Raw genomic sequence first — 26,633 nt, 5'->3', positions numbered from 1 at the left:
CAAGGTTTATTAACAGCATTGAACATGATAACTTGAGTTATATTTATCAATTATGAAATAATAAAAGAATGTGATATTGTAATTGCACATAGCACCTGTTTTATAGTTGTTTCCGTTTCCATTAAAGTGTTAACAAATACAATTATGGTTTTACATTTGACTCTGAATTTGATATAGAAAACTGCTTAAAATAATATTTTCTTTTCAGCCAAAACCTTAAATTAATATTTTCAATATATGCTTTAAAATTTTGGAAATTTTCTTTTAATTAAAAATAGAATTACACCAAATAAAAATTGAGACGGGTGTACCACCCAAGGACCCTTGTTCTACAAAGATTTCAATTGGTTAAAATCAAAAAACAAATGAAACATCCTAAACGCCAGTTTTCATTAACAGGTGTAAAATCCATCTCATTTTTTGTATATCAATAAGCACAAACCATGAACTTAAAGGCCTTATAATATGCATGAGAAAATCGAAAATTTAACCGTCTAGGAATGCAGTAAGATATTATAAAATGATAATAAGAACTATAACAAAAATTTGTGCTATTTCCAAAAAGAACTATTTACCAATACAGAACTTGTCAAAGATGTTGGATAAAATCTCCTCAGAAATGTCTTCTTAACTTATCTGGCCAAGAACCAATGCAGCCTCTTTTAAATCAATTGTCCAAAAATCAAGCGGCAGCTCCTCCTTTATCGTCGACGTCAGTCTTACAAGAGCCTCCTTGGCTCGCATCAGCTGTTCACATTCTCTCTGATAAACCCCATGAAATTATAATTCCATAAGTAGCAGCTAGAAATGGATATGGAACTAGGGTCGTCTAGAAGCCAGACAAGAAAAAGGGTCAGGCAGTTTTAAAAAATTCTAACCTGGTTAACGGTCCATCTCCGTCCCCCAGTGGGAATCTTGTCTAGGCCAACTATCTCTAAGATTGATTTCTCCAAATCATGCATCCCTTGACCGGTGATGGCACATGTAAAGACACGCTTACTGAAAGACTTGGTCTCTCTATCAACCCAATCAGAGCAGGCAGATGAAGCACAGTCTATTTTGTTGATTACTAGAATCATAGGAATGGATGTTGATCCCTGAAACCCCAAAACAACACCCAATTTCAGTATGTTCTCAAAGAAATACTTGACTCATTGGATGAGGTACTTAAAAATGGAAAAAGCTGCGAGATAGGTGCATATTAATCGCAATGCCAATAGCTTACCATATTGGATTGAATCCTCTCAAGAAGTTTAGCATCTTTCATAGTCCATCCATCAATTGCACTCACTGTCATGATGATGACATCAGCACCCATAGCAACAGCTTCAGATCTTTCCACACCTAGAACAAAGTTTTCGTACAAATCTCAGTAATTAATGACATATTAAGAGAACCATAAACCATAAAATTAACTATCTATTGCGAATAAAGCTATTCAAATAATATACTTGAATCAACTTCTCTGAACAGACGACAACTAAATTATGAAACATTGACTATTTGCTATACATTGAAAATTAAATACAAGAAGTTTCTTCACCCAACAAAGGGAAGAGACGGAGGTCCCAAACATTTCACATAAGCCAAGCTAAATTGTATCTTTCGGCAATAAAAAGAAAAACTAAAATTTTGCATGGCATTATTACCAGCAACATGATAAACCATAGTATTTCCAATATCAATTTTTCATTACGTGTGCATTCAAGAGACCGGCAACGGAGTCAAATATATTTATAGGAGTCAAATTTCCTATTAAAAAGCATTATCTAGCAAAATAATCAGCTTGGAACTCCAATTTGATACTTATAAATTACACAATGTATTTTTGGAATAAGTCAGGCAAGGAGAAAATTTTTACCGATCTTCTCCACAATATCATCAGTTTCCCTGATGCCTGCAGTATCAAGAAGCGTTACAGGGACACCAGCAACACTAACACTGGCTTCCACCACATCCCTAGTGGTTCCTGCAATCTCTGTAACTATTGCCCTCTCACTCTGCACGCTACAAGCAAGACATGGGGTTGAACTAGATGCCATGTCATTTCTATGTGAAAGAATCAGTGTCCAAATGAAAGGACTTGCCAGTTCATAAGTCAAACAAATTGTTTAGATGATGTAACACAGACATCAAAACTGAGAGATGTTCAATCATATAAATCATGCAATAGGAAGAAAGGAGGGAAAACAACGTGCATTGCTCCAGATATTAAGGAGGCTTGACTTCCCAACATTCGGACGTCCTACAATTGCTATCTGCAAGATTTTGGAAACGGAGGCGACTGCATCATTGATAACTAACCTTAAACATAAGATGCACAGCCTGTCTACAAGCATGTAAAGACCGAAAGCTCCATCTATCTTACTACCAAAGGACCATAATGAGAGGTAGATATAAATGATCCAACTGAATGATATAATAGTTGGGGACTGCTCTGTTACTTTTATGATATATTCGTGGAGTAAAAATGTGAATTCTACACATGAAACCGCTTTCTGCAATTGAAATCACATTCAAAGGTCTTGTGTGGTAAGAGATTGTACCTGCAACCCTGATTGCAGAAGTTTGTCATAATTGGCAGTCTCCAATGCATGCTCTTCATCCTGACACATGTCAAGAATTCTATTCATAATTAGGTTGACATCGAGTGGTGGAATCTCATCGTCAAAATCTAAACGAACCTCTATCTCAGTAATCAACTCAATGCACTGTCCTCGCAAAGATCTGACTGAAGTAGAGAAGCCCCCTGTCAGAAAGTCAATCACATCAGTGTTGTCAATCACACTGCCAACCGATCCTTGATTAGAAGAATTATTGCAAATTTAAAGGTAATAAAAACGATGGAGAAAACAAGAAGATAGTTAGAAAAACAGAATCTAAAGATGAACATGCCTGAATTCCTGCCAAAGCTGCATCAGCGGCCGCAACAGACTTAGCTGAAATTAGTTTTCCAACATTTTCAGCTTGGGAAAGATCTAAGCGACCATTTAAGAATGCACGGAGGGTAAACTCGCCTAAAAACAGGAGAAGGAAGGAACACAAAGAATAGGGGCAGTTTTTGTTAAAAGATGCAAAAAAATAAAATGCAAGGGCAAGGCACTCTGATCAACTAGAACTAATGGAGTTGTCGCGGCCGTCTTTCGGTTGGGTCTCGAATCGGGCTTCGACTTAGATTAAATGAATTGGAGTTGCCACCGACCATTTAAAATGAATTTAGGTAGGTCAGACACCATCTTACCTGATCTGCGTTGTACCAAAAACGTGTCAAGTTCGGGAGTTGGTTACGGTCAAGAAAGGATTAGCACCCTTGAACCGCCCTTTCGATACCAATTAATTCATAGGTTGTCTTAATCGCGAAAATCAAAATTTAAATTGAAATTTAAAAATTCAATTCGAATTAATTATCTTTAATCGATTGAAAATATCCCTAAAAAGTCAAAAGTGTTGGATTATAAAAATGAAAATAAACATGAGAAAAAATAATAAAAAATGAAAAAATAAATAAATATATATATATATAAAAGAATGTAAAAGAAATAAAAAATATTAAAATTAGGAGAAAATGAAAATTATATATAAATTAAATAAATAAAAAATGAAATAAAAAAAATAAGTCAAAAGTTGTTACATCTCCCATGTTTTGCGTGTAGAGAAACTGGATTTGCAATGAAAATGCTCTGCCACTCCTCGTTCTTTTAGATACTGGGTTTGGATCATCCACGCTTATTTTTTGTCCTTTTCTTCCCTCAATTTTTCCAAATCGTTATCACTTCCTCTGATTTTGGTTCCACGTTTTTCTCTCTCTTTCCTCTTGATGCGCGAGTCTATTTATAGTCTAAAGAAACCTATTTTTAGCTCAGATTTAGAGTCCTACTTGGACTCAAAATGCTTTGGTTTTAATGTTTCAATAGGATTCAAATACGTTGGTTTTAGTGTTTCAATAGGACTCAAATACGTTGGTTTATTTTCTGAATCTCACTAAATCGAGGTTATTGAGTGTGGGGCCTGTAAAAATAATAAAATACAAATATAATAATAATAATAATAATAATAATAAATAAATAAATAAATATATAATATAATAAAATGTTTTTGTAGACCCGGACAAAAAGGGTGTCTACAACTGCTCCTCTTTGCACATTTTTGTGTTAACAAGAATAAGGCAAAGATGAAAAAGACAACCAGTTTTTGTCCGATTCTCTTTTATTTGAGACTTGATAGTGTTTGTTGTGACACTAAGTCTATCCATTGGGCACGATATACTTCTTCTTGAAATTGAAATCGTGGGGAATCGGAAAGTGACTCTTTGTTGCCAATCTTGGTCGACCTTGGTCTTCTTCTCGATTTAGAGATCTGGGTGTAAAAATTTGACTGGAAAGTAGTTCCTTGCTGATGCAACGCTGTTGATACGCCCTCGAGCTGAATGGAATCAAACTCGAAGGTCTTTGGCAGATAGCCCTTCTTGCCTTGAGCTATACTGCAAATGATGGTGTCTTTGAGCTGAGTGGAGTTGAACTCAAAGGTCTTTGTTGACAGATAACCCTTATAGCCTTGAGTTATGCCGTAAATGATGTGCTCTCGAAGCTGAGTGTAATCGAACTCGAGGGTCTTTGGCAGATAGCCCTTCTCGACTTAAGCTATGCTGCAAATGATGTGCCTTGGAGCTGAGCGTAGTCGAACTCGAAGGTCTTTAGTTGGCAGATAACCCTTCTCGACTTAAGTTATTGTAACACCCCCAACCCGTACCCGACCCGGATACGAGTCCGAGATGTCACATTATCTTTTTCAAACATTACTCTTAACAAATAATAGCAAAATACTTAAAATTATATTAAGAAAATACGATAATATACATATATTAATACAAGTTTACCAAAATACTCAGAGCATACCCAACTTAACCCTTTAGTTACATGCCAACACCCATTTACATAACAAAATGACCTACTGATTAGGTTGCTTCTGATCTGATAGTTGCAGGAGTAATGCTGTCAGCTGCTTAACCTGTATCTTCTACTTTCTCGGATCCTATGAGTGAAACACTCACACGCTAAGTCATCGACTTAGTGAGGCAATGTAATAATAATAGCAAGGAACTGAATGAAGATGCAATAATGATATGAAATGAGATGAAATCGTATACTTAATCAATGTAGTTTATATCACCATGATCCTTACCCGTAAGCATAATACATTAGCATTCACGAATTTGTATTAATAAGTTTATTGGCCCATGATACCATACTGAGAACCTAACGTACGTGAGTATTGCGAGGTTGTGCATTATGCTGTCACCACAGCTCGTATAAATTGCACCGAAGTGCCGCGTAGAAATTTGTTCCGAAGGACAGCGTAGAATTTGTCCCGAATGACCACATATAAATTCCTTAAGAATCATATACATATGCCAAGGATCAATTATGTGTCTCAAAAGACCTCACAAATGTTCCAAAGAATATATATATATATATATCCCGAAGAACCGCGTAGACCCTCTACTCTTGGCATGCAAACTATACCTATAGTTCTCATCTACATAACATGGGCTTTTACAATTCACATAATTTATATCGCATAGACATATCATTTCCATACCTTTATCACATAAACATTTCATTTTCCATACATTTATCACATAATTCATATAACTTTTCCTACATATTCATGTCACATAATGCATATAATATGAATTCATGTCAAGTATCATAATATGGAATGTGATCATGTATCAAATATTGAATCTAGACTTATCACAAGTCTAGAACTGAATATAATACTATATTCATGATATGCATATGCACTCACCTATATTTCCTTGCTTTTTCCTCGATCGATCTTTCTTGTTGATTGTTCCAGAACTCGATTAGGCTCAATATCTACATAAACATAATTTTCAATATGATTATCAGATGCCTAAGTATTGAAATTAACTTCTAATAGCCTAAAAAAATTTAAGGAATTGATTTTTATTTTTTTCTTTAGGGGGAATCGGTTCCCTACTGTGGGGGTATCGATTCCCCTCTGGCATTCTGGAATTTCATATTCGTTTGAGGGGGTATCGATTCCCCTTGAATGGGTACCGATTCCCCTAGCCCAGAAATCCTATTTTGAGCTCGAAAATCATCTCATTTCATCTCAAACCTTCCTATTTTACTCCCTTTAATATACCTAACTTTCATACTCTTACTTAAACTAATTATTATCCATTCAATACCTCTAAAACTTAAAAAAACCAATCCTCCATATAGAATTTAAGAATCTTACTCAAATTCTAACTTGTTCTAATTTTAATTCTATCACCTCATACTTCTTAATTAGCTTGATGACAAGTCAAATCCAACTTCTAATTCTTATTATGACCTTTAATCCAAGATTTCATTCAATGGATCCCAACCTTTAATCTCCCTTAACTTAGAATTCTTTGAGTTTCTAAGTCCTTATTTCTCTCCATCATCTTTCCTAAATCTTCATTAACCAAAACCATGCTTAACTCATAAGAATTAATCCAAAAGAAGACAACTCACCTTTGCTTGCAAGCTTCACGGTTGGAGAAGAAGAAGAAGAGAGAAATATCTAGAACATTGTTTTCTCTCAAATGCTTTCCACATGGTTTATAAAATAACCTTAAGGAATATTTAATTATTTCTCTTACTAAAAGACTCATTTGCCCTCTTAATTTCCCTTCTTTGCTTATCCATCCTACATGAAACATTCCTATTAAATCTTTCAACCATTCAATTTATCTACTTTGGTCACTAAATTTTAAAATTACATAATTTGATCACTAACCCGGTATGGAGGACGTTACAAATCTCTCTCTCTTAAGAAAATTCGTCCTCGAATTTTCATTACACGAACATATGAGGGTATTGACAACGCATATCTTCTTCACGTTCCCATGTGGCTTCCTCTACTTTGTGATTCCTCCAGAGAACTTTGACCAATGGAACAGTTTTATTCCTCAACTGTTTTACTTCATAATCCATTATTCTCATAGGCTCTTCTTCATATGTCAGATCCGATTGGACTTTTACTTGTTCTGGTGCAATGATGTGAGAGGGATCAGACCTATACCTCCGCAACATAGACACATGGAAAACATTATGAATTTTCTCCATTTATGATGGCAAAGATAACTGATATGCCACGGGTCCTATCCTCTTAACAACTTCATATGTCCCAATGAATCTAGGACTTAACTTTTCTTTCCAACCAAATCATAATACTCTCTTCCAGGGAGATACTTTAAGGAAAACTTTATCTCCAACCTCGAATTCAATCTCTTTTCTTTTAAGATCAGAATAGGACTTTTTCCGATCAGAGGCTACTTTGAGGTTATGTTGAATTTCTCGAACTTTCTCTTCTACATCTTGAATTAAATCCGGACCAAGAACACTTCGATCTTTGAGTTCATACCAATTTAATGGAGTACGACATTTCATCCCATATAATGCCTCGTATGGGGCCATCTTTATACTGGACTGATAACTATTGTTGTAAGCGAACTCTGCCAGCGGTAAATACTTTTCCCATAATCCTTTGAATTCCATTACACATGCTCTCAACATATCTTCCAATATCTGAATAGTTCTCTATGATTGCCCGTCAGTCTAATGATGAAAAGCCGTACTAAAGTTTAAACGAGTTCCCAATGCTCTATGCAAAGATTTCCAGAATCTCGAAGTGAATCGAGGGTCTCGATCAGAGACTATAGAAGCAGGCACTCCATGCAATCTAATAATTTCTCTAATATACAGTTCTGCATATTTGTCCATGGAGAAATTTGTTCTAACCGGAAGGAAATACGCTGACTTAGTCAATCGATCAACAATTACCCAGATTGAATCTCTTTTGTTCGGAGTCAATGGTAACCCCAAAATAAAATCCATCGTCACATTTTCCCATTTCTATTGAGGAATATAAAGCGGTTGCAATAATCCTGACGGAACTTGATGCTCAGCTTTAACTTGTTGACATGTCAAACACTTGGATACAAATTTACTAATGCTTTGCTTCATCCCTGGCCACCAATACCGATCTTTTAAATCCATATACATCTTGGTTCCACCCGGGTGCATCGTCAATGGACTGCAATGAGCCTCTGCCAATAAATCTTTCTTCAATTATTCATTGTCTGGTATCACAATTCTTCCTTTATAATACAAATTTCCATCCGACTTAACCTCAAAGTCTTTAATCTCTTTACTCTTTACTTGCTCAATTCTTTCCAAACACCTTTCATCTTTACTTTTCAATTCTCCTATTCGTTCCAACCATGTTGGTTTAAGTTTTAACTCTGTACATAGACCACCGTCTCTAGTAAAAAATAACCTTGCATCAATAGCTCGTAAAGCTGCAAACGTCTTTCTACTCAAAGCATCTGCTACCACGTTAGCCTTTCCGGGATGATAGTCAATTATTATATCATAATCTCTCAAAAACTCAACCCATCTCATTTGCCTCAAATTAAGCTCTTTTTGAGTCATTAGATATTTCAGGCTCTTATGGTATGTATACAAGTAACATCGTTCTCCATACAAATAATGACGCCAAATCTTGAGAGCGAACACCACTGTAGCTATTTCTAAATCATGGGTGGGGTAATTCTTTTCATGTGGTTTCAACTGTCTCGATGCATATGCTACTACTTTTCCTTCTTACATTAATACACAACCCAAACCATTATGAGATGCGTCACTGAATACTATAAAATTCTTGCCAGATTCCGGTTGAACCAATACAGGAGCTTCTGTCAAAATTCTCTTTAAAGCTTCAAAACTATCTTGACATTCAGGAGTCCAAACAAACGGTACATTCTTTCTCATTAGCTTCGTTAAAGGCAGCACTATCATCGAAAAATTCTTAACGAATCTTCGATAATAACCTGTAAGTCCAAGAAAACTCCGAACTTTTGATACATTCTTTGGAACTTCCCAGTCCATTATAGCTTTTATCTTTTGAGGGTCCACCCGAATCCCATCTGCAGAGATCACATGCCCCAAGAAAATCACTTCATTAAGCCAAAATTCATATTTGGACCATTTGGCATAAAACTTCTTATCTCTGAGAATTTGCAACACTATTTGTAAATGTATGCTATGCTCTTCAATAGACTTCGAGTAAACCAGTATATCATCAATAAAGACAACAACCAACTGGTCCAAATAGGGCTGAAAAATTCTGTTCATGAGATCCATGAAAGCAGCAGGTGCATTCATTATTCCGAATTGCATTACAATGAATTCATAATGACCATATCTCGTTCTAAAAGCAGTCTTTGGAATATCCTTCTCCTGAATCTTCAATTGGTGATAACCAGAATGTAAGTCAATCTTCGAGAATACCGAAGCTCCTTTTAACTGATCAAACAAATCATCAATGAGTGGGAGGGGATATTTATTTTTGATTGCCACCTTATTGAGCTGTCGATAATCAATGCAGAGACGCATTGATCCATCGTTCTTCTTAACAAATAACACCGGAGCTCCCCAAGGTGACACACTTGGTCGAATAAATCCCTTCTCTAACAACTCTTGCAATTGATTCTTTAACTCTTGCAATTCTTTCGGAGCCATCCGATAAGGTGTCATTGCAATTAGAGCAGTTCCCGTCATTACTTCAATTTGAAATTCTACATCTCTATCTGCAACAGGGAAAACATCAAGGAATTCTCGAACTGTTGAAATCTCATATAATCCTTTCTCTATAGCTCTTGTATTTTTCACATTTGCAAGAAAACCTTGACATCCTTGTAGCAATAGCTTCTTAGCAGACATTAATGATATTACATTTGCTAAAAGATTAAACCTTTAACTTATCACACTTATTTTTGTTCCTCTTGGACTCTTCAGGGTTACCTTTTTCGATCTGCAATTAACATCCCCATAGTAACAGAACAACCAATCCATTCCTAAAATCACTTCAAACTCGTCAAAGGGTAATTCCATCAGATTAGCAGGGAATTCAATTCTCTGAATCTTTATGGGACACCCCTTACAGACTTTGTTCACACAAGCACTATGGCCTAAAGGATTAGTTACTATAATCTCATTACTCGTAGCTTCTAAGGGAATCCTCAATTCCTTTACTAATTTACTTGTAATGTAGGAATAATTAGAACCCGGATCAATCAGAACCAATACTAATTTATCATACAGCTGAAAAGTACCTGCTATAATATCAGGATCATCCCGATCTTCACTTGTCTTTAAATTGTATACCCGAGCAGTTGAGCAAACTTCATGTTATGTAGAAGATTTATATTGGTTTCTTCCTCTACCCCTTCCTTGTCCTCTCTGTGAGCTAGAGTCAACTCTTTCAGATGGTGCAGGCTCACCAACCATCAATGGACAATCCTGGATAAAATGTTTGGAATCTTCGCATCGAAAACAAGTCCCAACAGCCATCCGACAAGCCCCATAATGGTTTTTCCCACAGTGCTGACACTGTCTCGCATGACTCGGAGTAGATCTCCCAACACCAGATCCCACTGATTGCGTCTGTCTAGGTCTTTCCTGACTAGCTCCCCTAGCTAAGGATGCAACTGATTCGGATCTAGCTTGTGATCGAAATCCTGAGTCTCTTTCTCTTTTTGGTGGTGCTGAGCTGGAAGAAACACCTGTCCTCTTTGATGTCTGAACTCTAAAGTCCCTGAATCTCTCATTCTGAGCTCTTTTGAGAGCCTTAGTATGATTGATCAACTCTTGAAACGAGGACAAATTCAATACTATCAGTATCTCTTTCAATCTAGGGCATAAGCCCTCTACAAACCATTCACAAGCCTTTTTTCAGTTGGTACCAGCTCCGATGCAAACCGACTAAGCTTGTTGAACTCATATTCATATTCATATACAGAGCGGTTCAATTGCTTCAAATTCAGAAACTCTTGCTTCATTTGTCGAATGAACTGATCTCCAATGTACTTGTTTTTTGAATTCTTCTAAAAATAAAAACCAAGTCAAATGGTCATTTGACATCCTCATGGTGACGTTCGTCCACCATATCCTCGCATGACCCCTCAGGAACGAGACAACTCTATCTAATTTCTCCATTTCAGAGTAGTGGAGACCATCCAACATGATTTTCAAATCATTTAACCAAAGATCCGCGTAACCGGACCTTTCTCGGCTTCTCCCTTAAATTCGGGAGCTCCTAAACCTCTAAACTCTTTTACTATATTCATTCTTTGAGTTGCTGGAGCAAGAGGTTGAAGACGCGCCTAGCGTTCTGAAGAACATATCCTGATCTTGCACAGGCACTCCTTGAGATGCATGTTCTTCACCTTGCCTGGCCAGGGCAGGTGAATTACTGCTTTCAGCAGGCTTATCTTCTCCCGCTTCACTTCAGGAGCTACTATGTACGGGCATCTAATAAGAATAAACATATCGCTATATTAGCAAAACAACATAATCATATTATACCAGATCAGAAGTTCTCACTTTTTATTGGCATGTATTCTATTTAAAGACTCTGGTTTATGCCTAGAATCGGCTAAACCATAGCTCTGATACCATTAAATGTAACACCCCCAACCCGTACCTGACCCGAATACGAGTCTGAGATGTCACATTACCCTTTTCAAACATTACTCTTAACAAATAATAGCAAAATACTTAAAATTATATTAAGAAAATACGATAATATACATATATTAATACAAGTTTACCAAAATACTCAGAGCATACACAACTTAACCCTTTAGTTACATGCCAACACCCATTTACATAAAAAAATGACCTACTGATTAGGTTGCTTCTGATCTGATAGTTGCAGGAGTAATGTTGTCAGTTGCTTAACATGTATCTTCTACTTTCTCTGATCCTACGCTTGAAAACTCACACGCTAAGTCATCGACTTAGTGAGGCAATGTAATAATAATAGCAAGGAACTGAATGAAGATGCCATAATGATATGAAATGAGATGAAATCGTATACTTAATCAATGTAGTTTATATCACCATGATCCTTACCCGTAAGCATATTACATTAGCATTCACGAATTTGTATTAATAAGTTTATTGGCCCATGATACCATACTGAGAACCTAAGGTACGTGAGTATTGTGAGGTTGTGCACTATGATGTCACCACAGCTCGTATAAATTGCACTGAAGTACCGCGTAGAGTTTTTACACCGAAGTACCGCGTAGAAATTTGTCCCGAATGACCGCGTAGAATTTGTCCCGAAGGACCATATATAAATTCCTTAAGAATCATATACATATGCCAAGGATCAATTATGTGTCTCAAAAGACCTCACAAATGTTCCAAAGAATATATATACATCCCGAAGGACCGCGTAGACCCTCTACCCTTGGCATGCCAACTATACCTATAGTTCTCATCTACAGAACATGGGCTTTTACAATTCACATAATTTATATCGCATAGACATATCATTTTCATACCTTTATCACATAAACATTTCATTTTCCATACCTTTATCACATAATTCATATAACTTTTCCTCCATATTCATGTCACATAATGCATATAATATGAATTCATGTCAAGTATCATAATATGGAATGTAATCATGTATCAAATATTGAATCTAGACTTATCACAAGTCTAGAACTGAATATAATACTATATTCATGCTATGCATATGCACTCACCTATATTTCCTTGCTTTTTCCTTGATCGATCTTACTTGACGATTGTTCCATAACTCGATTAGGCTCAATATCTACATAAACATAATTTTCACTATGATTATCAGATGCCTAAGTCTTGAAATTAACTTCTAATAGCCTAAACAAATTTAAGGAATTGATTTTTATTTTTTTCTTTAGGGGGAATCGGTTCCCTACTGTGGGGGTATCGATTCCCCTCTGGCATTCTGGAATTTCATATTCGTTTGAGGGGGTATCGATTCCCCTTGAATGGGTACCAATTCCCCTAGCCCATAAATCCTATTTTGAGCTCGAAAATCATCTCATTTTAGCTCAAACCTTCCTATTTTACTCCCTTTAATATACCTAACTTTCATACTCTTACTTAAACTAATTATTATCCATTCAATACCTCTAAAACTTAAAAAAACCAATCCTCCATATAGAATTTAAGAATCTTACTCAAATTCCAACTTGTTCTAATTTTAATTATATCACCTCATACTTCTTAATTAGCTTGATGACAAGTCAAATTTAGCTTCTAATTCTTATTATGGCCTTTAATCCAAGATTTCATTCAATGGCTCCCAACCTTTAATCTCTCTTAACTTAGAATTCTTTGAGTTTCTAAGTCCTTGTTTCTCTCCATCATCTTTTCTAAATCTTCATTAACCAAAACCATGTTTAACTCATAAGAATTAATCGAAAAGAAGACAACTCACCTTTGCTTGCAAGCTTCACGGTTGGAGAGAAGAAGAAGAAGAAGAAAGAAATATCTAGAACCTTGTTTTCTCTCAAATGCTTTCCATGTGGTTTATAAAATAACCTTAAGGAATATTTAATTATTTCTCTTACTAAAAGACTCCTTTGCCCTCTTAATTTCCCATCTTTGCTTATCCATCCTACATGAAACATTCCTATTAAATATTTCAACCATTCAATTTATCTACTTTGGTCACTAAATTTTAAAATTACACAATTTGATCACTAACCCGGTATGGAGGACGTTACAGTTATGCTGCAAATGATATGCCTTGGAACTGAGCGTAGTCGAACTCGAAGGTCTTTTGGTCACAGATAACCCTTATAGCCTTGAGTTATGTTGTAAATGATGTGCCCTCGAAGCTGAGTGTAATCGAACTCGAGGGTCTTTGGCAGATAGCTCTTCTTGACTTAAGTTATGCTGCAAATGATGTGCCTTGGAGCTGAGCGTAGTCGAACTCGAAGGCATTTTGTGGGCACGATTCCCTTCGTCGTGAAGTTGAGCCTCGAATTGGATATCCTTCGTCGTGAAGTTGAAATCCAAATATTTGTGCTGTTTCGAGGCATATATCCTTCACTGTGAATTTGAAATTGACTCTAAAATTGGAAAGTTGTTTGTTGACAGCCAGCCGCCCCTTCGCTGTGAAGTTGAGCTTGTATTGTCTCGAGTCCAATATCCTTCGCTGTGAAGTTGAAATTGACTCTGAATAAAACTGAAAAGTTGTTTGTTGACAGTCAGTCGCCCATTCGTTGTGAACTTGGGGTCCAATATACTTCGTTGTGAAGTTAAAATTGACTCTAAATGAAACTGAAAAGTTGTTTGTTGACAGTCATTCGCCCCTTCGCTGTGAAGTTGAGCTTGTGTTGTCTCGAGTCCAATATCATTCATTGTGAAATTAAAATTGTCTCTAAATGAAACTGAAAAGTTATTTGTTGACAGTCAGCCGCCCCTTCGCTGTGAAGTTGAGTTTGTGTTGTCTCGAGTCTAATATCATTCGTTGTGAAGTTGAATTGACTCTGAATGAAACTGAAAAGTTGTTTGTTGACCGTCAGTCGCCCCTTCGCTGTGAAGTTGAGCAACCACCATCAATTTTCGAATGTACGTTTTGAATCGATTATCTTTCATCTTAAAGTTGAAATTTGATTCTAAAAGCTGTAAAAAAATATGTGTGCTAAAAATGATAAATGTGATGCTCTTAAGTGTGTCTAAAAGCTGGAATCGACCATGCCTCATTTCAAGCTTTGGCTTTATAGACCTTTCATATTTGAGACTGTCCTGTTTGAAAATGTTTTTCTCATTTTTCTTGTTTTAGGAGGGAAAATGATAAAACTTTTGTTCACAATTGAATCAAGTTATAAACATGAGTTCAAAGTATATCAAAGGAATCAATAGCTCTTTTAATGCTTTCAGAGTTACAGCTCTTTGAAAAATGTTCAAATGAATGAGTTGGCTTTAGGTTGACCTAAGGTTTCAGCCATAAAAAGGTCATTTTTTTGTTATTGCAACGTACTTTTTTTTGGTTTGGCATTTTAATTGGGTGCAGACAAAATGACGCAACTAGCATGATCAATTACTAGACCTTTTATTTCGGTCCTCTGAAATCTTCCATTTGTTCAAGCCTCGTAAGCTCCTCTAATAAAGGTAGTGCATAAATATCGGTCTAAAAATGAAATTCTTGAGTGCTCATGTGAAGTTGACTATAACAGGTGTTCCTTAACTCCCTTAGTTCATCATTACCGAAAATTTCTTGCTTAGATAAATTTGATTTAATTTGTCGTTATCTTGCTAGTTGAATCCGTAAAGCCTAGGCGTTTAACCAATTGCTTTAGAGTGACAACTTAACATTATAATCAGTTTTATCAAGTTAACTGAAGGGTTCATCTCATCACAAAGTCTTCGGCCGGACAATAACAGTGGAGCAAACACCGAATTGCCAAGTGTTCGAGCAATGTCATGGTTTAAACGTAATCTACTCATAAGGTCAGGGCTTTCAAGTTTCTTCAATAACCAATTGCCTTAGTGGAATAGCTCAGCCTTACGGATTTAATTTATTAAGTTTGTCAAGAAGAACCTGTTATAGTTAGGTGTTGTTGAAAGTCAATGAATCTCATTTTTATAGTTCAATTTCCAAGCAACTGACCTAAACTAGATTTACCTACTCGACTGTTCCATCTGTAAAGATAATGATCATCATTGAACATTTTAAATAAAAAGTATACTAATGTCATATGCAAAAGGATGCCCCATGTTGTCCGCACCTTATGAAATGAAAAGGTTATATTGGTTTATTGCAAGAGCAGGGTACGATGTTTGAGTGCATATTCTGGGTAAAGTCAAATTCCTTGTTTTAAATCATATTACTTCGTCAAAGATCTGTAACTTTAAACCATTTATAGAGTTTCTTAATTCAGATGATATTCAAAGAATTACAAGTTTGCAAATGTGATTCATTGCTTAACGTCTTTAAAGTAACATAAATTTATTTAAAAGTCCTTACAAAAACTTGAGAAAAAAATGAAAAACAAATTCTTGAGTGCTCATGTGAAGTTGACTATAACAGGTGTTCCTTAACTCCCTTAGTTCATCATTACCGAAAATTTCTTGCTTAGATAAATTTGATTTAATTTGTCGTTATCTTGCTAGTTGAATCCGTAAAGCCTAGGCGTTTAACCAATTGCTTTAGAGTGACAACTTAACATTATAATCAGTTTTATCAAGTTAACTGAAGGGTTCATCTCATCACAAAGTCTTCGGCCGGACAATAACAGTGGAGCAAACACCGAATTGCCAAGTGTTCGAGCAATGTCATGGTTTAAACGTAATCTACTCATAAGGTCAGGGCTTTCAAGTTTCTTCAATAACCAATTGCCTTAGTGGAATAGCTCAGCCTTACGGATTTAATTTATTAAGTTTGTCAAGAAGAACCTGTTATAGTTAGGTGTTGTTGAAAGTCAATGAATCTCATTTTTATAGTTCAATTTCCAAGCAACTGACCTAAACTAGATTTACCTACTCGACTGTTCCATCTGTAAAGATAATGATCATCATTGAACATTTTAAATAAAAAGTATACTAATGTCATATGCAAAAGGATGCCCCATGTTGTCCGCACCTTATGAAATGAAAAGGTTATATTGGTTTATTGCAAGAGCAGGGTACGATGTTTGAGTGCATATTCTGGGTAAAGTCAAATTCCTTGTTTTAAATCATATTACTTCGTCAAAGATCTGTAACTTTAAACCATTTATAGAGTTTCTTAATTCAGATGATATTCAAAGAATTACAAGTTTGCAAATGTGATTCATTGCTTAACGTCTTTAAAGTAACATAAATTTATTTAAAAGTCCTTACAAAAACTTGAGAAAAAAATGAAAAACAAATTCAAACAGAATGCCTCAAATGATGAAATGATCTTCCTCACTTGGATGCCCCCAAGTTGTTGAATTCAATCCAGTTCTAGTTACGCATCTTCTGCACGACTCTCTTGAATGCGTAACAATTCTCAATTGTGTGCCCTAGGACACCGCTCTGATATTCACAATGAGCATTTTCGTCATACCACTTTGGGTATGGGGACTTCATGGTTTCCACCAGGTATAGTGACACTACATGGGTGTCAAGAAGTTGCTGTTAAAGCTCTTTGTAGGTCCTAGGAATAAAATCAAAATGTTCCCATTTTTTTATGAGATATGTGAATGTAATAAAAAACAAAAATAATGCGAAATATGCAGGAATGCATGATGCATGCAATGTTCGAGGCATTGATCAAAAAATGTGTATGTTATTAGAAATAATCCTTATTGGAGGAAAAAGTGTTTTATCTTTTAAGAGACAAAAATATCCTGACAGCTTCTAACATGTTGACTAGTCTTCTGCCTTTGTCTGTCACCGGTTGAATAATCTGTCGAACTGCTATGGCTTCTCTGGATGAACCGTGCAAATGTTGAGTTGCTTTTTGTATTGGCCCAAGAAGTCTCGAATGACTACATCTCTGACATTTATCTTTTGTTGAACCTGTTCCCAACAAATACATCATTGGAGCCCTCAATTGATAGGGAGTATGTGAAGGTCATTTGTCTGTTTCTTGAATTCGTCAGCAAGGGTCTCCAATTTCAGCTATCGTTTTTCCATTGTTATCTTTGAAGGGACTCCCTTCATATTGCCCCTGCAACCTCTGCCAGTCAGTTCTTCAAAGATAGACTTTTATTGTGCTTGATGTAGATCTGGTTCATTCTGAGTCTTTTATAATGCAGCATAGTGATACTCTCTTCAATTGTGTGCACCACGTCTTCTGGATTGAATGCGACACATAGTCGCCTTGTAGACTGTCCTCTGTATTTTCATCTCTTGTATTACAACCCATTTGTCCATTAATGCATATTATTCATGTTTAACAAACACATTTTTTGTTAATCAATACCTCTTTTAAATGATGCAAGTGATGAAAATAAAATAAAATAAAATAAAAATGAAAAGAGTTAGTGAGGTGAAAATAATAAAAAATAATCATGAAAAATAAAAGTCCTACCCCACATGATGTTTACCCCACATGCTTTAATTCCTACCCGGACATGATCTCTATCCCGCATGCCAATTTCAAACAAATCCTAACCTCATATTTGTCTAGTTCGCATGTTTTGAACAGAAAGTAAGGCATGAAACAAAGCGGCCTAGGGTTTGGAATGAGGTTTTGGGGTGTGCTCTAATTCCCTGTACTCTCCCGGTTTAGGTTCTAAAAAAGGTACTCGAGTTCTCCTTGCTGGTGCCCCTTGGGCTTGTCAGACCCTTAGTCCTAAGCCCATCACAAGCTTATGTGGACTAAGTTAAACTCGAGAGGATACATTCCCTTATGCCCATACGGAGAATAAATTCACGCGAAGACATAAGGTATATGAATCCCGAAGGTTACTTGCTAGGCCTATACGGAGAATAAATTCCCACTAAGGCGTCACTTTTGCCCCCACTTAAAATGGCTCGGAGCTCGGGTATAGAGCTAGAGATGACAAATTTGAAAAATCTGAAATCATCAAAAAACGTTAGTACAACTATTTATTTGAAAAAACTAATCAAAGATAAATAATAAGAATTGAATAAATAAATTAAAATTTAAACTTGTAATTTTCGTTAAAAAAAACAACCGATAATTAATTTCGGCCTGACTCACTTACCTGTCCCCAGCGTAGTCGCCAAGCTGTCGCGACCGTCTTTCGGTTGGGCCCCGAATTGGGCTTCGACTTAGATTAAATGAATTGGAGTTGCCACCGACCATTTAAACGAATTTAGGTAGGTGGGTTCGGGAGTCGGTTACGGTCAAGGAAGGATTAGCACCCTTGAACTGCCCTTTCGGTACCAATTAATTCATAGGTTGTCTTAATCGCGAAAATCAAAATTTAAAAATTCAATTCGAATTAATTATCTTTGATCGATTGAAAGTATCCCTAAAAAGTCGAAAGTGTTAGATTGTAAAAATAAAAATAAACATGAGAAAAAATAATAAAAAATATTAATAAATATATATATATATATATAACAATGTAAAAAGAAATAAAAAATATTAAAATTAGGAGAAAATGAAATATATATATAAAGTAAATAAATAAAAAATAAAATAAAAAGAATAAGTCAAAAGTTGTTACATCTCTCATGTTTGCGTGTAGAAAAACTGAATTTGCAATGAAAATGCTCTATCACTCCTTGTGCTTTTAGATACTGGGTTTTGATCCTCCACGTTTATTTTTTGTCATTTTCTTCCCTCGGTTTTTTTAAATCGTTGTCATTTTCTCTGATTTTGATTTCACGTTTTTCTCTCTCTTTCCTCTTGATGCACGAGTATATTTATAGTCTAAAGAAACTTATTTTTAGCTCAGATTTAGAGTTATACTTGGACTCAAAATGCTTTAGTTTTAGTGTTTCAATATGACTTAAATACATTAGTTTTAGTGTTTCAATAGGACTCAAATATGTTGATTTATTTTTTGAATCTCACTAAATCGAGGTTGTTGAATGCGAGACCTGTAAAAATAATAAAATACAAATATATTAAAAATAATAATAATAAATAAATACATATATAATAAAATATTTTTATTGAACAGAACAAAAATGGGTGTCTAAGTGAGTCAATTAATTTAACTTTTATCTAAGAGTTGAAGAGCCACAAAAAAATTTACATAAGCTAAACTCAACCTGGTTCGGCAAGCCTAGCTCCAGCTTCTAAACAAACCATCAACACTCGACGCAGACACACTTCACTCCCATGGCACTGGAGCTCAACCACATCTTCACGAGTATATGATTTTGGAGCCAGCATCGGCACAGCTAAAACCTGAAACATAAAAACAAAAAAAAAAACTTTACAATCCCAATTCCAATAACGAAAAACACAAACAACCAACAAAAAGTTATACCTCATCAACAACATTTCCCTGAGAATCCAAAACAACGCCATACTCAACAACATGACTTGCAGGCCTCCAAACTCCGAACCTGAATCCAGTCTCCTCTTATTCTTCTTCTTTTTGGCCGGAAAAAAGACACGGCCAGCGATATCGACAGCGGTGGGACCAGACAAACGAACAATGCCAACGGCAGCAGGAGGGCCACCTAAAGAAGTGACAATGGCTGCAATGGTGCTGGTCGAGCTCTGTGCCTGAATTGAATCGTCCTTGTTCACTGAACCCAAACCCACCAAGCGCTCATCGTTTTTGGAAACGAAAGTAGTCTCTGCAAAGGGGGAAAAAGGTGAAATGGGCAATTAAATATAGAAGTGAAAATGAGGAAAAAATAATTTTGAGGGAGGGAATCAGAGAAGACGAATAACCTTGGCGAGTAGAGGCAAGGGGTTTAAGTGGTTGGGTTCCAGGGGAGAGAGAAGAAAGTTTTTTGGGGAACAAAAGAGAGGAAAGGATTAGTTGTGGAGGCGGTTTTGTTGGCCTATAAAAACGAGTGACAATAGTATGGAGAGATGGGAGTAGAGCCATTGGTTTTGTGTCTGATATTGACTGCCGACGATCGTATTATCATATCATGGGAAGCTGAAGTTGAGGATGCAGTTCTCTTCGATCTATGGAGTTTGGAATTGTCCATGGGCATCTAAGGTGGGCTCAACTGGGTTTTGTTCATGTCCAAATCCTGGAGAGCTTTACATGCAACATTGGGTCACTTATATCCAAAAAATAAAATCATAGGATTATTATTTATAAATTCATTCTTTTAGGTTTAATTAAAAAAATGAGTGATCAAACTATTTATTAGAAAATGTTTTAATGTATAAATATTTTTTTTTGTTAAAAATAAATACCTAATGTATCTTCGTTATTATTTTAGCTGTTCGAGTATTAATTACCGTTAAAAAAACTCTATTAATCGACATGTGACGTAATTTTTAAAAATTTATTTAAAAATTACAAAATATATTATTTAAAAAATCTTCTCCGTGCAATCTCTTCCTCCCTTGCAACCATTCCAAAACGGCAAACGGAGCAAGGACATCGCCGAGGTAGCACAGTCGAATGGATTTTGCTTGCGCGACGTCAAGGATTCCAATGGTGGCAGGCGTGAGGCGTTTGGATGACGGAGGCGGCTGAAAATATAAAAAATAACGGCATAACCTTGATTTTTCCGACGAAGCTTCAAGGAGCTCTCCACAGCGTTCGACGGTAGCTTACGATGAGAGGCCAAAGGGGTTTTGATCGGACGGGGGTGACGCTCCTTCTGGTGGTGGCGGCGACGCTCATCGACGAATGGTGTTCGGGATTGGTGACGGGGGAAAACCGAACGGTTTCTTTCATAATTCAGGCAAACAGTGATCGATTTGGGTGGTTCGTCAGTCGGGTTGAGTCGCGAGGTAACGACGGTGCTCTTGGTGGTGGCGAAGCACTCCACCGATGGCGGAAAGTGGACTGAACGGCGAGGAAGAGGCGACGTGCTAGAGGGGGTTAAGGGTTTTTTTTTAAGATTTGAAAATTTTAAGATTTTATTTAAAAAAAATTTAAAGAATTTTTTTTAAAATTACTAGAACTTGATATATCATTTAACTGAGATTTTCTAAATACCTAAAATGATAACAAATAAATGTTAAACATCTTTTTTTTTAATAAAAAATTATTTAAGTACTAAAATATTTTTTGATATATAATTTGACCACTTATTTTCATATTAAGTCTTCTTTTAATATAAAATTTTAAATCTTTTTTTATCATTAAACATAAACACAGTTTAAACCGAAACTTGATTGTGCTAGGTAATTTGACCTAGTACTCTCTACTCTTTTGTTTATTTATTACTTTAAGAAAAGACGAACTAAATAATAATAATAATAATAATACATAACTTAAATTAATTGATCAATACTTTGAATATATATATATATATAGCAATTTCCTCATGCTTTTGAATGTTGATAGTGGATTAAATAAACCAATTTTCAAGAGTCTCAACTGAGGCGGCTTTTAAAAATTGGAAAACTGGGGACCACTATTGCCATAACCTTATCCTCAAAATGTGCCCACCGGATTTTATATAAAGAAAGAATTATGGAATCTTACGTCTCTAATCTATCTTTATAACATATGAACGTGGGTGCACTTCTTAATGAATCTGGCTGCAGGTTGTGTCTATGTTCATTCCATTTCCCACAATTATTAACGTACATAATTGCTTATCCCTACCTCTTAGAGAATCAAACACTTGGGTTTATATAACCGATTCCGCAGGTTAACAAACTCTTGAAATTAATCAGATACAGCTTTGGATTCTATTACATTTCTTTTAGCAAATTTATAAACATATTCAAACATATTATTGTATTATACACTCTTTTCTGCGCTTCTGATTCAACTGAATTGACACCCTCATTATTCAATTGCACCATCTATCCCTCCCTTCTACATGCACACTTTGCTATCATGCATTAACCACCATTTCCTTTTCATTCTTCATACTTCTTCTTCCACCCATTTCGGAGAACACGATGACACGGCATCAGCAACAGTTAGAAAGATATTGTCGTCGCCGATTATATCGGTGAATTTCGATGAGTGAAGCTTTTCGATCACCACCGGGGCAGGATTTGCCAGAACCAGCTGTTCAACAAATGCAGCCAAACTCAGGTAACTACTTATTAAAACCTAGACTTTGTTATTCTTAAGTAAGCTTATATGTATATATGTATTGAGCCATCATTTGTTTAATTACCCGAATATTCTTTTTCTGAAGACTCTTGTGTAGTTCTTCCATGGCATGGATGCCACTGGTATCAATGTCAGTTACAGCTAATGTACAAGAAATTAGAAAGAAAGAAAAGGAAAGTGAGCTTAAAACTGCAAAATAACTAATAAAGACATAAGGTACAATACGCTAGAGAAGAAATAATTAATGGATTCTTACGTGACATCTCAATTATCAAAAACTGGATTGCTGGTTGACATGCAGCTTTTACTTGCTCTTCTTCATCCATTAACCATCTCAATATCCTGCAAAGATGTCGACGAATTAACTAAAGAGCATCTCAAAATCTAATTCGAAACTTAACTAGGAAGAATGAAACCTATCCATGAGAGAAATTGGGTGGGATGAATGGTATACCTCTCCCTGACATAATTAGCGTTGGAAAAGTAAATAGAAGAATCAACTCTAACGATCAAAACACCAGGAACTCTAGTTGCTTCAGGATATTGTTGGATATTTCGGTACACAGTACTCCTAGGGATCTTACCAAGAAGAGCAGTTCGAGGCCTAGTAACTTGTAAGAGGATTTTAGCAAAGGATATTATGACCTGCCGTGGTGACAACAGATTTATATCAAACATATAAAGCAGAGTATATATAATAATATAATTGATCTTAGGAAGTTTAGGTGGTGAACATCGAAGTTCTTACAGCAATTAGGAGGCCAATCTCAACCGATCGAAAGACGACTCCAAGAAAGGCTCCCAGGCATGCAACAAAATCAAATTTATCAATCTTCCATATCAAAATTGCTGCCGGAACATCGAAAAGCCCGATCACGGCATTTATAATGATGGCAGCGAGGATGGTATTTGGGGTGTACTTGAAAAGAGGTGTTATGAATTCCAGGGTTAAAAATACAACACAGGACATAACGATATTAGAGACTGCAGTTTCGCATCCTGCCATGAAATTCACTGCAGATCGAGAAAATGAACCTGCAGCAAGTAACGAAGGTATAGTAACATCAGTTATAGATATACCTATATGATTATATGACAAAACATGTGTTCTCTCCGTTCTCACCCGTGGCAACATAGCAGGAAGTCATTGAACCTACTATATTCATAGCTCCTATTGCCATCATTTCTTTGTTTCCATCTATTTGATACTCTTTCATTGAAGCAAAAGTTCTTCCAATGGCAGCAGCTTCCTATTACATCGACCCCCCAAAAAAATGGACGTCAAAGGGTCAATCGATTTAGATGCAATGTCATAATTGGTTTCTTCTAGGTTTAATGGAGATGGATAAACAAAAATGGCTTACCGTCAATGCTACCATACCAGCCACGACACCGATCTTTATACCTTTCGTAAGATATTCACCACTGAAGTAAATTTGATTCACAGATGAGGGATTGATTCCTTGCTTAATGTGCTTCACCTGCAAAGATGGAAGAAACAGTGGTTTTTCTGTCAGTAGCCATTACAATTTTTGCCATCACTTGAACTATTAGATTGCAGTATTGTACAATTGGGGGGGGGGGGATGCTTACAATGGCAACTCCTTGCTTATCTGCACGTGTTATGAAAACGAAAAAGGTGGCGATAATAACAGATATCAAAGGAGCTATTGCAGGCACCCAGAAGAATTTCTTGTTCTTTTTTCCCTATTTCACAAACCAAAGCACGTGAAAGTTGGCAAATGGATACAAGCCTAGAAATAAGACTGATGGATATACTTAGGATTTCTTACAATGTATTTCGCGAACAAAAGGAAGGATAAAAAGCAAACTCCAATGACTATTGTCTGCCAGTTCCACTGCAAAATGTATAGTACCATATAAATGTAGTAACCGTGGAATGAAAACAAATTTTTGTTGGAAAAAGAAGCTACACATAGAAGTGCTTACTTGATCGATGTTGCCCCATACAGATTGCATTACAGAAACAATATCTGGATTCTTTGTGAAATCTTTTATACCGAGAAGTCCCTTAAGCTGTTGAAGGGCAATTGTGACGGCAGCTCCGGCCATAAAACCGACGATGGCAGCATGGGACAGGAAATCAATCAAGAAGCCCAACCTAATAAATTCAGTAACGTAACACAAGGTTATCAGAAATTGTATATATATTATGGGTGGATATACAGTATATAACAGCTGTTCATGAGTGAAACACATAAAAGTAGTTACCTAAGAACACCGAGAGTTGCTTGAATGATGCCTGCAAAAAAGGTAGCAGTAAATGCAAGCCGCAGATACTCGGCTTTGTTTTTCTTAGGGTCGATCTCATTTGAAAGCATAGTCCCTAATAAAAGAGATACCACTGCGACTGGTCCAATGGCGATATCTCTTGAACTTCCCATAAAGGCATAAATCAATGGAGGAACAAAGCTGGAGTCTGTCATGGATCAAGAAGAATATTACTCGTAAAAATTCCTTCAAGAAAAATCCAAAACAAAGCTCTATTAGCAATGTAGATAAATAACATGGAAACTTACAAAGTCCATACTCCGGATCCAAGTTTGCTAGCTTTGCATAACCAATATCCTGTTTTTCAAGTAATTTAATTGAATAGCTAAATAAGGAAAATAAGTGTTTATGTATATGTTTTTGGAGTATATCTACAACCTGAGGAATGCAGAGACTGGCAATAGTGAGTCCAGCAATGATATCACCACGAAATTTTCTCCAGGTGTAACTCCTTCCCCATTCAAAAATGGGAAAGATGGCCTGGATTCCCAGTATGAACTTTCGAGACCTGGGTTGATGCTTGAAGGGACGCAGAGGGTCATCAGCAAACAATGTTTCTTTCACGGTGGCTGTGAATTCCCGGAACAGGTTTTGCTTAGGCGGAACCGCCACCTTGTGAAGATAGGATTCACTGTGCACCTGACGCCGAGATGACGACAGGCTTCTAATGTCCATCTCCTTGGTTTCGGCTTGCTCATTATTTGAATGAGGATTCGAAGCCATATCACTTATCTGAAGCACAGGAAAAGCGAGCCACCCATGATTAACAAATATTTATTTTGGAGATTAACATAAACTGAGAAGGTATAAAGTTTACGTGGTTCAACGTATCATGTGTACAGTCCACGGGTGGAGGAGAACCAAAAAAATCACTAATAATCATAAAGAGATACAAAAACAAGATTTGAATCAATATCCAGTGAAACCCTAAAAACTTATCTGAGTATCTCATAACTAAGAGAATTTTAAACTGACAGGAAGACTAAGGACACGAACAAACTTAAACTCTTTTACCATGTAGGAGTAGGACTCTTATACAATTAATTACTATCATAAAGATTAGTGCACTAATCAAATGGTAGTAATGCTTCTTAGTTAGTGCATGCCAATGTTTCTCTAAAACATATACTGTAACACGGGAACATCGCTTCATGCTCAAAAGTTGATGAAAATCTATTGAGCTAAGAAATAATTAGAAGCTAACCAAAGATGGTGGATATGGAGGTGGTTGGCAGATGGGATTTAGAGAACTTAACGAGTTCTTTTTAAGTTGGAAAATAAGCTAGGGAAGATATTGCTTAAATCAGTAGAGAAAGTCAAATATTTACAAGATATAAAATATATAATTGATAAGCAATAATAATTTATGAATCTGGATCTCTTACATTTCACATATACAGATGACCAACTGGTAGCAAATTTTAATATTACTCAACGAAGTATTCAACGCAACTACATGACGTAAGCAACTGATCATCTATCCTCCATAATTGTGTAAAATATGCTCTTAAAGGGAAATGTTGACTATATTATGCAACACACGAAGTTGCTTAAGTGGTTTTGGGAAATTTTGTTATCGTTAGAGATCTTGAATTCGAACAGTTGTATCTATAGAATATGTGTGCATTGTCAATGATTAAGAAATATTATCAATAGATATTACCTTATAATCACTCAGACTATTAAAAAAATTATTTTTTTGCGCAGGTGACAAATACTTTAGCCATATCTTTCTGGGCCTAACTTGTGTATATTTTCTTCTTATAACCATCATGAGAAGTTTTCCCAGGAAAACTACAAGCAATAAAAAAAACATTGTACGCGGAATGCA

General features: G+C 36.0%; 1 protein-coding gene and 1 pseudogene across 1 annotated transcript; both read right to left on the bottom strand.

Moving 5' to 3' along the window:
- Positions 1-537: 537 nt before the first annotated feature.
- On the bottom strand, positions 538-20,367 carry LOC120126444 (annotated as a pseudogene).
- A 1,867-nt stretch (positions 20,368-22,234) lies between these two features.
- On the bottom strand, positions 22,235-26,070 carry LOC120126424 (sulfate transporter 1.2-like). The gene is made up of 14 exons (XM_039144633.1): positions 26,007-26,070; positions 25,181-25,534; positions 25,051-25,099; positions 24,743-24,950; positions 24,461-24,632; positions 24,304-24,369; positions 24,104-24,217; positions 23,875-23,991; positions 23,634-23,760; positions 23,259-23,545; positions 22,965-23,155; positions 22,767-22,852; positions 22,575-22,651; positions 22,235-22,462 (listed from the first exon to the last, which is right to left on the bottom strand). Exons 2-14 carry the CDS (start codon positions 25,523-25,525, stop codon positions 22,316-22,318), a joined length of 1,986 nt encoding a protein of 661 aa, XP_039000564.1. The 5' UTR covers positions 25,526-25,534; positions 26,007-26,070; the 3' UTR covers positions 22,235-22,315.
- Positions 26,071-26,633: the final 563 nt, after the last annotated feature.

The sequence above is a fragment of the Hibiscus syriacus genome, unplaced genomic scaffold (genome assembly GCF_006381635.1).
Source record: "Hibiscus syriacus cultivar Baekdansim isolate YM2019G1 unplaced genomic scaffold, ASM638163v2 tig00001401_pilon, whole genome shotgun sequence".
NCBI lineage: Eukaryota > Viridiplantae > Streptophyta > Magnoliopsida > Malvales > Malvaceae > Hibiscus > Hibiscus syriacus.
The sequence above is the reverse complement of the archived record's forward strand: the minus strand, read 5'-3'. Positions and strand labels throughout refer to the sequence as shown.